The following is a 16,052-nucleotide window of genomic DNA, read 5'->3' on the forward strand; positions in this document are numbered from 1 at the left end:
TGACAAATTACGTCGTTGGCCCAATTTCTCAAGTCTCGTCGTCCCCTTTTTCTTCTTCCTCGTTCTTAAACGCGCTCACTCACGCCATCGGCAGCGTATCGTCGAATTAATTAAACGCGAGTTTAATTAAACAACCTGCAACGCGCCGCTGGGAGTCGAGCGTCCGGATAAATAAAGATCGGAGTGCAAGGATCCGAGTGAGACGACCGAAAAAAAGAGATCGGAATCGAGGCCAGACGCGTGTTCGAGCGAGGAAATTGATAGCAAAAACTGCGGACGCTCGCGTGTCGGTGAAAAATGGCAAACAAGCTGGCCGAAAGGATCAAATACGCCATGGCGCATTTGTCCCACAAACAATACATCTCTCTGCTCGCGCGGCCTAACTGGAGGAGGACTCAAAGGATGAACATGAACGTTCTGGTGAGCACACTATCGCGTTCCGCAGGGTTTGCTTTGCACCTCGAACCGGAAAGGGAGAAAACGATACTCTTCGCGAAACTCGTCGATGTTCCATCGAATGGAGTATTATCGCGCAGGCAAGGGCTTCTCGAACCTTTCTCATGCAATTAAAACCTACATTTTTAATGCATTTATCATATTAAACTCAAAGTGAGTCTATCTTTTTTAATTTAACTTTATTATCGTATTCTATTGTAAGAACCGTGTTCAAAAAATCCCTATCAGAAGGTATCTTTAATTATAAGATTCGTAATACACTGAACGTAAATTTACACCGAAAAATATTGCACCATCCATCGGTGGATCTCTATTTGAGAAATGCTGGCCCGGTTAATATTCGTTGCGAGATATTTATATTTTATCATGAATGTCTATCATCGTTACGCGGTCCGTAATAGTTCTATTACTTCCCCGAATCGCTGGCAGATTATAACTGATTCCACGAGAATATGACATATTAATATTCCATCGAATAATATTCCAGATAAATCCATTCTCCATTCGACGGGCGGCTCTAAAAGCGCGCGCCTCGAAGCGTATCAGAGTCATGGCGCGACCGAAGCACGTTAACAAGAAATACGATCCGGCGTGAGTAATTAAGTATTCATCCGATATTGTTACGTTGCTGAAAACAAAGAGGTTCGTTACGCTACCGAAACTGTCCGAAACAATTTAATATTATCCCGTACGGATACAACGGAAACGATCTCGACCGTCAGTGTACGCGTTCAATAACTTGATTCTCTCTGTGCTCATATTATTCTCATATTATTCCTTCCCTATTATGTCAGATCTTTTCTCCGCATCTAAGGTTGAGGCTACTGTATTACTGAAAATTTGATGTTTTCTAATTCGTACGGAGCAATAAACTAACGTGTTTACGTTACAAACTCTACTGTAAATGGTTCGTCATAAGAATCGTACAAATACTCATTGCTTCTATACTTTTACCAACTTTTCGCATTTTTTTATTAATTTCACAAATTATATTATGTAGTAAATGTTGTTTGGACTATATCTATCTTAGAGACTTCCGAGAATATGTAACATATCATTGATTACAAAAAAAGAAGTTAAGAAACTACAATTTCACGCAAAAGTTATTTGGGAAATTAATCGGTGTACGATTACATTCTACACCCACTGTGTATAAACATCCTTTGCACGAATGAACACGTGCGTTAACGAATGATCCTTTGTCGACTAATCTTGGTCGGGTCCCTGCGACTGGATTTTTCTTTTCAGTCGGTTTAGTTCTTTCAAAAATGTTGTGCGTTACAGACGTAACTTCCTCGATATTCCATTTCCAATAGTTCCTATGTATCAAGAAAACCTCAGCAATCCTTTCTATACTAGGAATGATGTAACAATATCCTACACAAACTGATTTCGATTTCCCACAGTCTGGCGCCACCACCTTACCCGCGAATCCACCCGAAAACGCTCGAGGCCACGATTAGCAAACGCATCATCGACTTGGCCCTGCCAAAAAAGAGGTGATTTTCTATCCCCCGGACCGATCGAGCCAATTAACGAAACGCTCGTTCCTCGATCAGGCATCTGCTGGCGAACATGAGGTACCAGACCAGCCCCAACATCGCCGAGTTGCTCTCGAAGGTTCAGAACTCTCGGTACCGGAAGTATCGGTACTTCTGCAACGTCAGAATCCAGCGAGAAATGAGGCAAAAGTGAGTAGACGGCGACGACTTTTGTCCCCGTGTACTGTCGCGAAAGGTTCGGCGGGAGCGGGATCGATCTCTCGAAGGGGGCAGGGCGGGAAGGAAGTCGATCTTCCGATGGGAATCGAGAAAACTGGTCGCGGAGAACGAACGTAATCGGATTGTCCTTCGAACGCCTCGGAAATGCGATCTCGTAAAGTCGGATTTGGATATCGCAAAGAGACAGTTCTCTTTCTCTTGCTTCGCTTTACTTTACGCTCAGAGTCGGCGATACACGAGCGACTCCGTGACGAAAATTTATAAATAAAACGAGTCGATAGTATCTAAAGACTGCGTACAAAAGAAAAAAGGTGGGAAGAGGGGAACTCACAAGTCGAAAATTTGAAACGGACAAACCCAAGCGTCGACTTGCTCCTTGCATCGAGCAACGCAGCCCGACTCTCCGCTCCCATCGAAGCAAGTTTTTTCGAAAACGATCGTGGTTACCGTGCTTTTCTAAATCGCGCAGATTTTGCGGCGTTCAAGGAAAACGGAATATTGACTTTCTACTTTCCCTGGCGATTTTCGTCGGTAGCCAACGTTACTGTTAAACTTTGTACACAACTCGCGAACAGTTAGCAGACACAAGCACCCAGAATGTAATTATTAATAGCGCCCAAGGGTATCTCGAAATTCGCCAAACAAGCGGGAGCGCATGCCGCTCTGCTCGGCTTTCCCTACCGCCCGAATTCTACCATCTTTCATTCGCGCGATATTCCCAAGCCCGTTCGTCGAAACGATTAAAAAGAAAAGAAATTGTTCTCGTTGTTCGTGCCATAACCTACATTCGATTCGCGTATTCCGTTTGAAATTTCCATCTCGCTCCCATTCGACTCGTCGTTTCCACGAGGCGTCTCGTTCCAGGCAGAGGATAATGGCGAAGTTACGGAGAGCGGTGAAACCGGAGGACTGGGATCAACACATGGCGTTCTTGAAAAAGCTCGCTGCCCCGAAAGTGCCGCCCCGACCGACGTTTCCGGTACGGAGTTGCTCATCTACATATTTAATCAACCGTTCGAGGCCTTTCAGAGGGAACGTGAAACTCCCCCGTACATTTCGATATTAAGGATTGGATACTCGGCATTTAACTTTGAAGACTATTGGGCACGATATTATAAAGTATAGGTCTCGGAGGGACACCCTGAATTTTTCTGGATTTTTCGAACGATTATTAACGGTAATAAAAATTGGGAAGAGTGGACCAAGGTGGATGACGGAGGGTTGGGGTGGAAAATGTACAGGGACTCGTAAAAGCATCCTGGTCGAGGACACAAAGCTTTTTTTGAACTTTTTCGAGATACAAAACTGAATTCATTCATTCATTCATTCATTCATTTAAAGTACGTAACTTACATGACTTCTGCATTGTTTTAATACTGTTCGCAGTATCTCTTACTTCTCATCTATTGGGGCCCGCTGGCCCCCTCTAACTCGGGTACCTCGGGGTTGCTAAGCCCGCACTGTAGCTACAAATACCGCTACAGCCCCTGAGGGCTAGAAAACTGAATAACATGCAGTTTATCGTCTGCTCCAATGGTACAATAAAAAAGCGACCCCCAAAAGAACCCACTTAAGGAAACATCTATACAATCGAAGTCTCCCGTAACAAAAACTTACAGATCCTCAATCATAGATTGAACGACAGTGGTTGAAAACCGACATACTAGAATTAGACAGAACTAATTTATTATTGACGCAAAACTAATCTCATAGCTCAGCGACCAATGCAATCAAACCCTAACACAAGTAGCTCAGCGAATAGCGTAATCAAACACAAAGCCTGGCCCTGGCTGACCAACTAATGTAATCAAACGCAAAATGTATCCCACATTCACTCGCTTCCGTTTCATTATATTTAAAAGCGAAAAACGAAACCAGAATGGTTTCCATGAAATTGATAACCCCACCCTTAAAATTGTGCAATACGCGTACTTTCGCGATCACCTGTTCCACTACCCTCTTCCACCTCGTACTCTCCTCTTTCTTCTTACTTTCGAAATTCCGTGAAAGCCTCGAAAATCGGAGCGAGCAGGCGAGGGACAAAGCGCGCGAGCCCTAAGTTATTAGCCCCCGACCGGTCTAGCCACGCGAAAACGGAAACTCCGATGATTCTCGATCGACCCCGACGGGATCGTCCGGACACGGTATCCGCCGGTTCCGAACCGGATTCCCTCGGTACGTCGATGAAAACGTAACGGGGTCGTGAAAGCGTAGACGAGAAAAACAAGCGTTCCTCGCGAGCCCGTGGAGCGCTCGTCATAGCGGGACGGAATAGAAAAAGACACGGTAACAAAGGTTGGTTTCGTCCACGGAGATCGATACACGGCCGGTGAATTGCAGGCCAGAAAAAGGAAATGGAGGCCGGCGAACATGCGGAGGATCGAAGAGTTGGCGACGCCGTTGGTCAGGGAGATGCCAGAAGTCAGGGATCCGTTCGAGGTGCCCCAAAGCGCTCTCACTTACATTATCAGCAAGCGCATCGAGAGCATCGCGTACCCCAAGACCCCGCCTGTGATTATACCTCCTAAAATCCCTGGGGCGGTGAGACGAGCCGCGTTGAAGGCGATAGGTAATGTGAATTTTTGGTAGTGGAAGGTAGTAGGCCTTAACCCCTCGGTGTATCGTTATAGGGAGGTGCACAGTCGTTTGTGTGTTTCCACCCCCGTGTGTTTGTCACGTGCTTCTTATGTCGGACGTTGTCGTAGACCAAGGAGTTACAGACTCTAACTTAGAGTCCATGGCTTTGCTAGGTTCGAGAATTATTGGACCAGCGTTATGCGTTTCCAAGAGTAACTCAATCGGTGATAGTAGTTAGCTCTCGTGAACATAGAATAGCGTATCGTAAAACTAAAAAGTATCGAACCCTAAAACCTATCGTCCCTTGGGTTCGGGAACTACTGGGACAGTATTATGAGTTTCCTAGTATCACCTAACCAGTGATAATATCTAGTCCTTTAAAACATATCCAAAAATCAAAACAATCGGAGACGGACACCTAAAAAGCTTTCCTTGTAAGATGTATCTAGCCCTGAATCCTATCATCCCTTAAGTTCATGGACTCCTAAATACCATTACCCTTTCCCCAACTCTGGTCGATCAGAGATCGCAATGGTTGCACTAATCCCGCCAAACGAGACGCGCCTCCTAAATTTTAGACTCGAAAGGAGAACCCAGTTAAAAGTTTTCAATGTAAATCTCGTCGGAAAATAAATCGGGGAGCGCCAATTTTCTACTTGAATTTTCGAACCACGGTCATCGCGCGAACTTAAGAAACTTGCAACACGGGAAAAAGCGAGTTAAAAATTCACTGGCTCGGCGCAAGGTCTCGACGCAAACGGAATCACTCGCCGGAAGCCGAGGAAAGTTTCGGAGGGTACCGAACGAGCCTAGCCCCGTGGAAATCGCTTTAATTTCTCTTCTATTTCGGTTTCGTGCAGCTCGGCAAACCGTGAAGCGGCGAGCAGTAATTAAAACGATGTTTCCACGATTAAGCGGCTGAACGAAAACCAGTCGTTTTCGACGGCCACCGGGTGGGCCGGAATCCGTTCGTGGCGCGTCAAAAATGATTGACTGCATCCCTCGCTAACTACAGTTTCGGAAATGTTCGATAAATGATTCCCTTAATTCGCCTGCGCATCGGTGAAAGCATCCAAAGAGAAACGCGCCCCGTGTTCATTCCGAAAAACTAGTATCTCTCGTTTCAAAATTGAATTCGTTATTAATAACCTGCATATGCTCATGCGAATTCATAATTTGTGTAACTTTACACAACCTTGCACGTTGTACACGTGTTTCTAGTTATCACGAATGCATAAACTTCCGCGGTCTAATTAATAAATAACCAGCAGCCCCGTGCTTCCAACGATGGTAAAATAATAAGTAAAACTGCAAGGGGAATGTCAAATATGCAGGGAATATTCATTACTCGCTTTTCGTAACTGCCTTTAAATATTTGAATCGTGACGTGAGATTACTGTGCGTTTTGTAGCGGTGCCGAGAATAGCTCGGCGGCGGTCAAATGGAAGCGGTTAAAGAAATTCCTTAATCGAGTATTTTCCAAGGTGCAGTTTGCAGCGAGATCGGTCAAACATTCTCGGCCACGAATGAACTCCCGACCCACCGAGTAGAGAGAGGCAACGTCTCGTTCAAGGTAGAGGATTTTTCGTTCGGATCCTGGCCGAGTGGCGAATGTAAATTTCCTTCGAAATTTCCTCATTAGCAGGAAACCGCGCGCCCATGTGATAAGTTTGCACACCTAACCCTTTGCGTTAACCAAATACCCGTCCGGTCTATCCGGTGCGTCCGACCAAACGACCTGTTCCTCCACTCGCTAGCCACCCTTTTGCGAATTAATTCTCCTTCGAGCCATTTGTCCACTCTAAGAACGGCCATTAAAGCGACAGGATGCATGGTCTTTAATTTCACAGCTTCCCCAAGGATAGTGCTCCTAGCCACGCCGGCGCAACGACCAGCAGGGATGGAAACGGACCTTAGAGAAGACGCGTTCAAGGTCTCGCCAAAAGCACTCAAGGCCAAATGTTCCAGGCGACTCAAATTTTTGGCAAAGCCGAAGAGGTACAGATGAGTTGCACATCTCGTTCCAGAACAGACGTCTACTTGTGCTCAGTCCTGTGTGACATGTCCTGTCCGTACCTTGTCGTGTGTATGTACTGTTTCTTGTACCGAATGAAAGATTTCATTATTACACCCGTTGTTTGGCTATATTTTTTCAAATGGTATATCGAGTTCTATGGCTTGGATTCTGTATCCTTCTGACTCTGACGCTTCGACTCTAATGCTTCGACACTGACTCTTTGATTGCTCCTCAATCACCATCCCACCCTCGCAACCAATGAATCCGCGCAGCTCCTAAACGACTAATCAAGCCAACTCTTTCCCAACACCCTAAACTCCATTACCAAAATTCCACGGGACGTCTAACTGGCGTGAGTCTCTTAATCACCCAGTAATTAACCCGGAGACATTGAATTTACATGGGAAACTCGTATCCCATGATTTCCGTTGCACGATGTCGCGCGCTAACGAGATAGAAATAAACTCGGTTGCGAATCGAGTCGACACGCTGAACTGGCTCGACTATTGTGTCGCCGCATGCAAAAAGTTTCGCGATACGGTTGGTTTGCTCTGCTTGTTACGTAGAGGGACGCGAGTAAGATGCCTCTGTGTTTCGGAAATTTACAGAAACCAGCGAAATTCCTATCTAGATGGAAATTTCGAATAGCAAATAGAACACATGAACAGGCTTGCCATCCCTTGATGGTTGGACGAAAATTAGAATTTGATGTACGATATATATTATGTGTCCGCGTCGCGCCAAAGGAAAATTCTCTGTGCAATCATTCGGTGGGATCAATATCGTAAATAAATTACGATGCTGTTATGTATGGGGTCGATGGTGATGAATTCCTCTCAATTTTGTTCCAACTACTATCGAGGACTTCGATACGTTTACTATTGATTTTGAAGAAAATAATTAAAAATGTAACCGAGGAGAGAAATTATTTTACCGATACGAATCATTAAATAACATTCATTTACGATACCATAGGTAATTGACTGCGAGATATGAATCCAGTTTAAAATCAAAATACATTCCGTTTGAAGTATCTGCTCAATTATGTACACGCTTTGACCGCGTACTTGGATGCACTCTGGTAAACGGGTTCATTAAACATTATGTTAATCTGGAAAAATTAACAAAATTCAGCGGGCAAGAGGAACGAAAATGAGTGCTCGAAGCAATGAACTAAAAGCTGAGCGTTATCAATACTCGTGGGAAAAACAATATCTTAAAAGTTGTTTATTTTCCTAAGATTTTCTTTAAAATTTGTTGAAAATATCTTTAACGAACCTCGAGAATAGTTAAATCCTATGTAAAAAAAAAAAAGAAAATTAAACGAACCTTCCCTAACGAATAAGCAATGAGGTGAAATCTTGGGTTCCTCCATATTCATCGTTCAGCCCTCTTTCTTTCGTTTATTTTTCATAATTATTAAAAATCACCGCGACGCAATCGCCTCTGTTTGTTGGAGAAACTATAAAGACAGAATTAAAAGGACTGGGGGGGGGGGGGGAGAGCACCGTGGACGAGACAGGAGAGTTTTCTCGGACTAATGGGAAACGAGCGGGCGTAAAAAGCGTCAGAGGTGACAGAGGAAAAGAACACAATGGTGATTCTATATATCGACGAACAGTGTGTTTACACCGGATCGATGTCTCGCGGTACATCGGGAGCAACGATGTTCGATACGTGTCACGTAACTCCGTGCGGACGTACCTGAGTTCGATAGAAATTCGATAGAAATTCGATAGAAAAGTGTTCCGAGCTCGCCTCATCGACCGAGCCGGCGATCGTTTCCACTCGCGGGAACGATTTTGTAAATAGAAGACCGAAAAGCTTTAGCTCCAGGGAAAATCTCGACCATTGTTGGAAACAATTTTTCCTCGTTCTTGTTACCTGGGGCCATTGTTACCCCAATCAGGCAAATTTCTTCGATTTTCGCGTCCGCTTCTTTCCTTCGTTAGACGAAAAGAGGAGATACCGTCCCCCGTTCCTTCGAAAACTCTGCATTCTGTGGTAAGATTAAGTCTTAACCAAAACCTAACTCAGCTACCCTAGCACCAAAAAAACCACCTCCCTCGATCTAAAGAGTTTGAAGTAGATTCTCAAATACTTATAAAAAATTTTAGATTCCCAGTGATTTCTAAACATTTTTTTTTTAAAAAACCAGGTCTTAGCTACCGAACCACATATCAAACTACCTCCACCAATCTAAAGAATCCAAAGTAGATTTAAAAGTCCGAAGTACCCAATTTGAGAATCAAAAATCTAAAAATTTCTACTGCTCCGAACTTAATAATAAACTGAGTTCAATAGAGTCCCCTATACTTCATCGTTTAGTTCTACCGAGTTATCCGCGTTCTTTCGAAATCGAAGAACTATTTCTTATATCTCTTTACCGAATAAAAAGCATCGGGACGGGTCCGTTTCGCGCGAAATCAACGACGCCATTCAAGAGAGAGGATCACGGAGCTTTGTCGAAAGTCGTAGGCGTATCCGGTCACGGCAAACGTCTAAAATCGTATCCGCTTCTGCCTGGTTCTCCTCCAATTCGATTGGAAGCACCGCAGGGAACATACCAGAAATTCAAATCGAAGTGGAACCACTGAATTCCTAACCAACCCCCGTTCAAACACCGGGAAATCCGTGCCTCTCGGCCACGTGCCTGTTTTTTCTGTTCAAATTTACCTCCCTTTAGCGAAAACCGCATTCAGCGACAAATCATCAAGACTCTTTGTGTAACTGCGCACGTTTTTACTCCAATTACTCCTGTTTTAGTAGCAAACTTCTATAAATACGTTCACAGGGTTCTAACGAGGATCGATGGCTTCCAAACCGAAAGCGTGGGTGCATAGTTGCATCAAAGACTTTGCCCGCGCCTCCATCGCTAACTGTAACTCAAAACCTCTCGCGTCTCTCGTACTCCCACCGCTTTTACAACGAACGCATATTACTTTTTTTTGCTCGATACACAACTTCGGCGCAATAGAAAGCTATTATCGCGCGTATGCGAGAGAAGACCGATATCGAGGTTGTAACCGAAGAAACCCTTTACGAATACACCAGGCAATGCGTGACGAATGGAATGTAAATGCAAAGGATCGGAGACCCATGGAATCCTCTTACAGTTCCGTCCACGTTCGAACGCTCTTCTGCCTAGCTGTCGAATCGAACCATTCGGACCTATTCCCTCTGTCCTTCTCCTTATTCCAGGATCCCGACGTTTCCCGTCTCTCTTCCTCGCTCACGCTGCACAGAGCACCAGAATTCCAACTTGACATCGCGAAAATTAAAGACGTTGCGGAAACGGACGGACGACCCTAGACAAATGAATATGTGCACGGTACCCGAAAGCAATTACCGCGTTCCACGCTGTCCTCTAATTAGAATCGAGCTACTCGTTAATGAGCCCGGCCCGGAATTAACCGAATATTAACAATTTACGTACCCTGGAGCCCATTTAGAAGATTCTTAATCCCAGTGTTTACCTACAGCGTTGTTGACTCGACATTGGCAAAAAACACTTTAACTTTAGGGTAGGAATGGCTCTTTTTATAGACTTTTATTTAGGTAGGATGTCGAATAGAAAAGTGGAGGATTATTGAACGAGTTTGTGCTATGGTTACGTTCAGGATACAGTAGAGACTAGCGTACCCATACTCCGATTATCCGAATCCCCTAATATACGGTCGTTCTATTCTCACAACGTACCTTCTCACATCGAAAAATTTGAGTAATTTGAAAAAGGACTTCTGCGGTTTGAGGCACAACGAGTACGTAAATCTACGCAGCGACTTACGATACAAATTTTTATGTGACTTAGCGGCTGAAAAAAGATACGGGACCCTTAGATGTTGAAAGAAACTCAATTTTGTTCATTACTACTTGAATAAATGATATTTGATGCGAAAGAACGTAATTGTTCTATTATCCGAGAATTCCATTATCCGGCCACTTTTGTCTCCCTGTTAGTTCGAATACGGGAGTCTCTACTGTAGTTCAACGCAAGGAGTTAACGCTTTGCGTTCCTACGTCGAGCGAAGCTCGAAAACTCTTCGACAAAAATGTGCCGAAGTCAGAAAATTTGAACTGCAAAGAGTCAAATAATATTGGCACACGTTCTACAAAAGGCTAAATCCTAGTGCAACGCGACACGCTCACGCTTTCTTCTACAGTTACTTTTTAATTTTTCCTAGTATCAAAATTCTATACAACGAGCCCGAGTGTTGATCCGCTATTGTAAAAACACCCCACCGGTCTCTGGAACAGCAAGAACGCGGCCTCTTTTGCCACGGCGTTCTCTAAAACGTCGAGGAGCGCTACCATTATTCATGCGAATTCTAAGTTGTCGTATAATGGTCGGAGGGGTCGGACATTCGCGACGGGTCTCGGTGTTTCTGCAAGCTACGCCGGTTTAAATCGTATCCAAGCGAAACATTCGTCGGGCGAAGTCGATGGTTTCGCCTTTATTGGATATTGGAAAACGTCCTCCCCGCGCCTGGAACCGTCTGCCCCGAAGGTCGACCCTTGGAGATCAACGGGATTTTGCGGCCACCTACGATCATTGTCCTGACCTACGAGCTGTTCCAGCTCGATCCACGGTCCCGTGAAAACGCGGGCTTTACGAGATCTCGCCGGTGATGACGAACGCCGCGCCGACTGCCGTACATTCTCCGACTTCCTGCATTATGTATGTCGACGTAGCGTTTCTGGGACGAAGAGACGTTCCCTGACCGTCGCTGCCGCGACCTCGTTAAAGGGTCACCACGCTTTGACGCTGCGTACAATCGCCCTTCCTATTTCCCCATTTTCCAGGAAATTGCGAAACTTAGAAGAATGCGAAACGAATTCATTGCGCGAGTCTACGAAGGGATGCCCTTATCGAGCGAGGTTTAGGATTTTGAGATTGAAACTCTTTTTATTTTCGAACAGCCGGAATTCATGTTCCGTTGTATGGTGCAAAATGCTGTGAGGCGGTCTCGGTCAATTTGTTTTGGAGTTACGGGGCCTAGAATGTTAACGCGTTTGGTGCCAATTGGTGCCAGTTTAGAAACGCCTGAGGCATAGGCGACCTGTTCGCGATTTGAACGTTTCTAACTTTATCAATTTTGAAATGTTTCTGACATCATTTTGTAGAGATATTACAAATACCTCAAGCAACGATACCACAGAGAGAAATATATATTTTTTGACCCCGAGAAAGAAAAGTACCCCCTTGCAATCTATATTTTTCCTTTAATGATAGCCCAAGGACCGATCCTCGTCAAGAAGAGCGCGACAACGTATTCTAATTCTGCTATGGATAGCTGCGAGTAATTTTTACTGTCGGTATAGGGCTCGGAAGACTGGCCAAAACTTCGCGCCCGACACGATCCCCAGTTTCTACAAGAACCGATCTTTCCTTCTCCATGCAGTACATACGTTGCACGCGATGGTAACGGTAACTGCGAGCGTAACTGTAATAAAGGAGAAAACTTCGCCCAGGGCACTCGTAAGCTACGAGAACCCTTTCTCCAGCTGGCGTCGAAGTAAATTACCAAAAGTTGCTCGTTTCTTAGTCGTACATAACTCTGATCTATACGGCCCCGACTTTATTGTCAACGGGACAAATATCTCGTGGACGATGTATCGAGAAGTCTACAAAAACAACTCTCTAGATACAATATCTAGGTATACAGGGTGTCCCTCCAGTGGGAGGACTCGTCAAAATTCATCGAAATTTTTTCAGGCTTTCTTTGGTTCTCAAAAAAATCCAATGTGAAAATCGATGATTAAAGGGACCACCACATTAGGAAACCAAATATTAAGTGCTCGTGATTTCTTTTCTTACAGAGAAAGAGTCTCTTAATTTTTGTTTAACTTTGAGAATGTTCTAGGTATGCTTCAAAGTATATCTGGTAATTTATTTAGTTCATTATTTATAGAGAATTAACATTTCTAATAGAATCTAAATATACTCCGAGACCACTTAATAGTTGAACTCGTAATGTAGTTTCCCACCGTAATGAATCGATCTTTTCAGCAGCTATTGCGAGACCTCGGGTCGATGGAAATGAAAACCTCCTTAGTAATTTAACACCTTTATTTCGGGAATAATTGCGTTTCCGTTGCCGGTGACCCCGGTGAATAGAGACAATTCGCGAAATGGAAACTAACCGGACGAGGAATCGAGTGGTGTTCCAAACCGATGAAAAGCATTTCCCGTTTCGAAGTATCGGGGCAATCTCCATATTTTTGTTTGTAAACGCTATCCTTCCGTTCCGGGGAAACAAAAACATTTTACCAACGCTGAATATCTCAAATGCTTTCCAACGTCATTGAAAATTGGGTCGAAACACGCGAACATCCGTTCGCACGGTTAAAAGATTGATTTGTTTATAGTGTAAATCCTAGTACAACTACCTCTAAAGTAGCCTCATCAAACGAGGGTTAATTGCGGAATAAAAAAAAAAAATACTAAAACTCGGAAATCAACATTTCCTTGCGAATTTTCTGCTCAACCACTATTGAAGGTAGCTTAACTGCTTTAATAATTTTAATCTCTGTTCACAGCGGATGGCTGATCACTTTTATGTATTACTCGTCACCCGTCCTGTTTCATATCAAAGTATCGAGAACACGAACTGTCGATGATAAACGTCCGTGGAAAGTCGATACGTCAATATTTTTGTTCGTACTTGTCCTCTGAGAAACGACGGTGATACATTACGCTCTAATGATTAGAGCATTGTTTCTCAAAGTGGACGATTGGCTATCTACTTTTATAAATATTGTATATAAACTGAAATTTTAATTATACTGTTTCGAACGTCATATTTAGTCGAAAGAGCTGAGTTAGGCTAAGAAATCGTCTAAATACTTGCGAACAGATTGACTAAAAATGATATATCTTGAAATTAGAACTAAACATTAAACTTTGCAACGATCATCGTTCTCAGGGTTCTCATTAAACCGTAAATTTCATGTAGCTTTATTATTAGTTCCATGTTAAATTGAAACTATAATATGTAATAAAATAATACGATTACTAAAATTAAGATGTAAGTATAATAATGATAAACCTAAGTACAGTAACAATAGGCATTATATTTTGGGGATTGCCATGCAATTCCAGCATTCTAAAAATTAATGGGGACGAATTAAAAAGCGTATCCGCCAAAGTAGGCGTTTAGACTAAAAGGGTTGAGTGTCACTGCATTAGAGAGATACATTAAAGCACCGCAACCGTTTAATGATACTCTCTGGATCTCGAGTAAAAAGGATAATTTCTTTTTTTCCTCGATTCTCGACGTTTCGAGTCCGGAAAATATAACTAAAATATTGTAACGAAATTCAGAAAACGGGAAAAGTTTCGGGACTTTGCGAAACGACTTCTCTGTACATTCTAATACCGAACGTCAAACTTTAAAGCCGTTCTTTTTCGAAACAATGTTTTACCGAGCTGGCTGATGTAATATCTCGGAGGCGAACGGATCGACTGACTCGAAAGTTTACGTACACGCAAGGTAAATATCGTCTGTAACAATATTAACTCGAACGGAAAAATCGTTAAATTCAATGCGAACTAAATTCACGTTTTAAAATCTATCTCTTAAAATCTTTCTCGTTTCAGATCTAGAACTTTTGACATTTTTACGCGGTTCCATCTATTTCCCGTCAATCGTGAAAACTGTTATTTTTGTATGATATTCGATCAAATCAACAATTCGTAGCGGAAAAAATTGCTGTAACGCGTCAAACTGTAAAGGAAATACATATACGATATACCGTACTCTGATTAAGCTTCGTTAGGCAGGTACGAATTGCACACGTTCATTAAAAACAAAACGTTTGCGTACGGTTATTGTTAGTTTTTCAAAATTGCCCGCACGCGGTGCATTTTTGTAAATATTGTCCAATTATTTTTCTTCATTTGTGTTCCTTTCTCGTTTAATTTAAACCATAAATTTTGTATATTTTTTCAACCCTTTGCACTAGGACCCATTGAAAAGACACCTTTTCCTTTTTTTAAAATTTTCCATTCAAGTGACACGGAAAAACAAATTGAAATATGGTACTGGTATTGAGATTGCAGATTCCTCTTTGCACATTTTCCAACGAGATGCCTCTGAATGCAAAGGGAAAAAATAACAGTTGCCTAAAGAACACTAAAGCTCAACTCTTTGCACTAATGACGTCACTCATATAGAGATAGATATTATTTCAGAACGCTTTCCCTATTAATAAAACTCTATCAAAGTTTGCCTACAGCAGACTGAGAGAATAATAATGCAAGGAGTTAATTGAACGTTCCCGCGTAACGACTGCGTGACGCGTTCGGACAGAATAAAATATAGTTTTACCAAGATCATCCAATTTTAAGGTAGCAGGATCTGGACAGCCATCTAGGAGGGTCGTAACTTCTCGCTGCTGATGAACTTCTTTTCCGTATCGAGCGGCTTTGCCATTCTCCTGGCAGCTCCAACGGCGAACTCGGTTCTTTGTAGACTCTCCCATCTCGTACCTTTGCTGTCATGTCCTACGTGTAATACCTTTTTCTTGCGAGAGCTTCGGGGAGCTGTATTTGGCAGCAGAGCGCCTGGCAAATTAACTATCCAAAACGGACCCATTCTTTATCTCTTTAGTGTTTCCCTCCACGATTACGAGCTTCCCTATTCCCCCGCCATATTGCGCTGCTCCCCCTGCGAAGCGTACAAAGGAAAATTATGGCTCGAAGGATCTCGCGAATGTAAACCGTTCGGCCGCGCGATCTTTTCTTTGTCGAGAAAACAATTACAGAAGCAAATCAAATACAAACCTTTGGATTATCGCACAATTCCGAGGAGAAATCCATGACGATAATTCGATTGCGTCATCTACCTAGTTTCCATGCGCGACCCTCTACGATGAAATTCTTTCGTAATACGTGCACTTGTATTTATAATTTTTTGGAATGTTCTATCGGCGATATACTCACGGCACTTGGTATCTCGATGCTCGATTTGATAATATAACTGGATTTGTTATTCTAATCTTGAGGCGAAATAAAATCGCGTGGGATCCGTTCGCAGGTTCAAAATACTCGTCTCGCTGTTCCCACACGTGTCTCCGTGAGGCCCCGTGGCGGCCCCTATTTCTAACCTCGGCAGAAACTGCACCGACCAATCAGAGAGCGGCTGGCGCGCACCGTTTTCATCTTGTGTATCACTCCGCCTGACTGCGCGGAATACGAGTGATGATGCGCCAATTAACTCTTGTATCGTCACAATCGAAACAAAACTCCACGAGGTTGGAGAAATTGCAAGGAACAGGAT

The 16,052-nt window shown here is 43.4% G+C and overlaps 1 protein-coding gene across 1 annotated transcript; it reads left to right on the forward strand.

Annotated features, from left to right (window-relative positions):
* The first annotated feature begins 297 nt into the window (after window positions 1-297).
* On the forward strand, window positions 298-6,762 carry LOC128873620 (uncharacterized). The gene is made up of 7 exons (XM_054117318.1): window positions 298-420; window positions 944-1,047; window positions 1,863-1,955; window positions 2,016-2,147; window positions 3,042-3,156; window positions 4,518-4,746; window positions 6,605-6,762. Exons 1-7 carry the CDS (start codon window positions 298-300, stop codon window positions 6,760-6,762), a joined length of 954 nt encoding a protein of 317 aa, XP_053973293.1.
* The last annotated feature ends 9,290 nt before the right edge of the window (window positions 6,763-16,052 follow it).

This window comes from Hylaeus volcanicus, chromosome 3 (assembly GCF_026283585.1).
Source record: "Hylaeus volcanicus isolate JK05 chromosome 3, UHH_iyHylVolc1.0_haploid, whole genome shotgun sequence".
Taxonomy (NCBI): domain Eukaryota; kingdom Metazoa; phylum Arthropoda; class Insecta; order Hymenoptera; family Colletidae; genus Hylaeus; species Hylaeus volcanicus.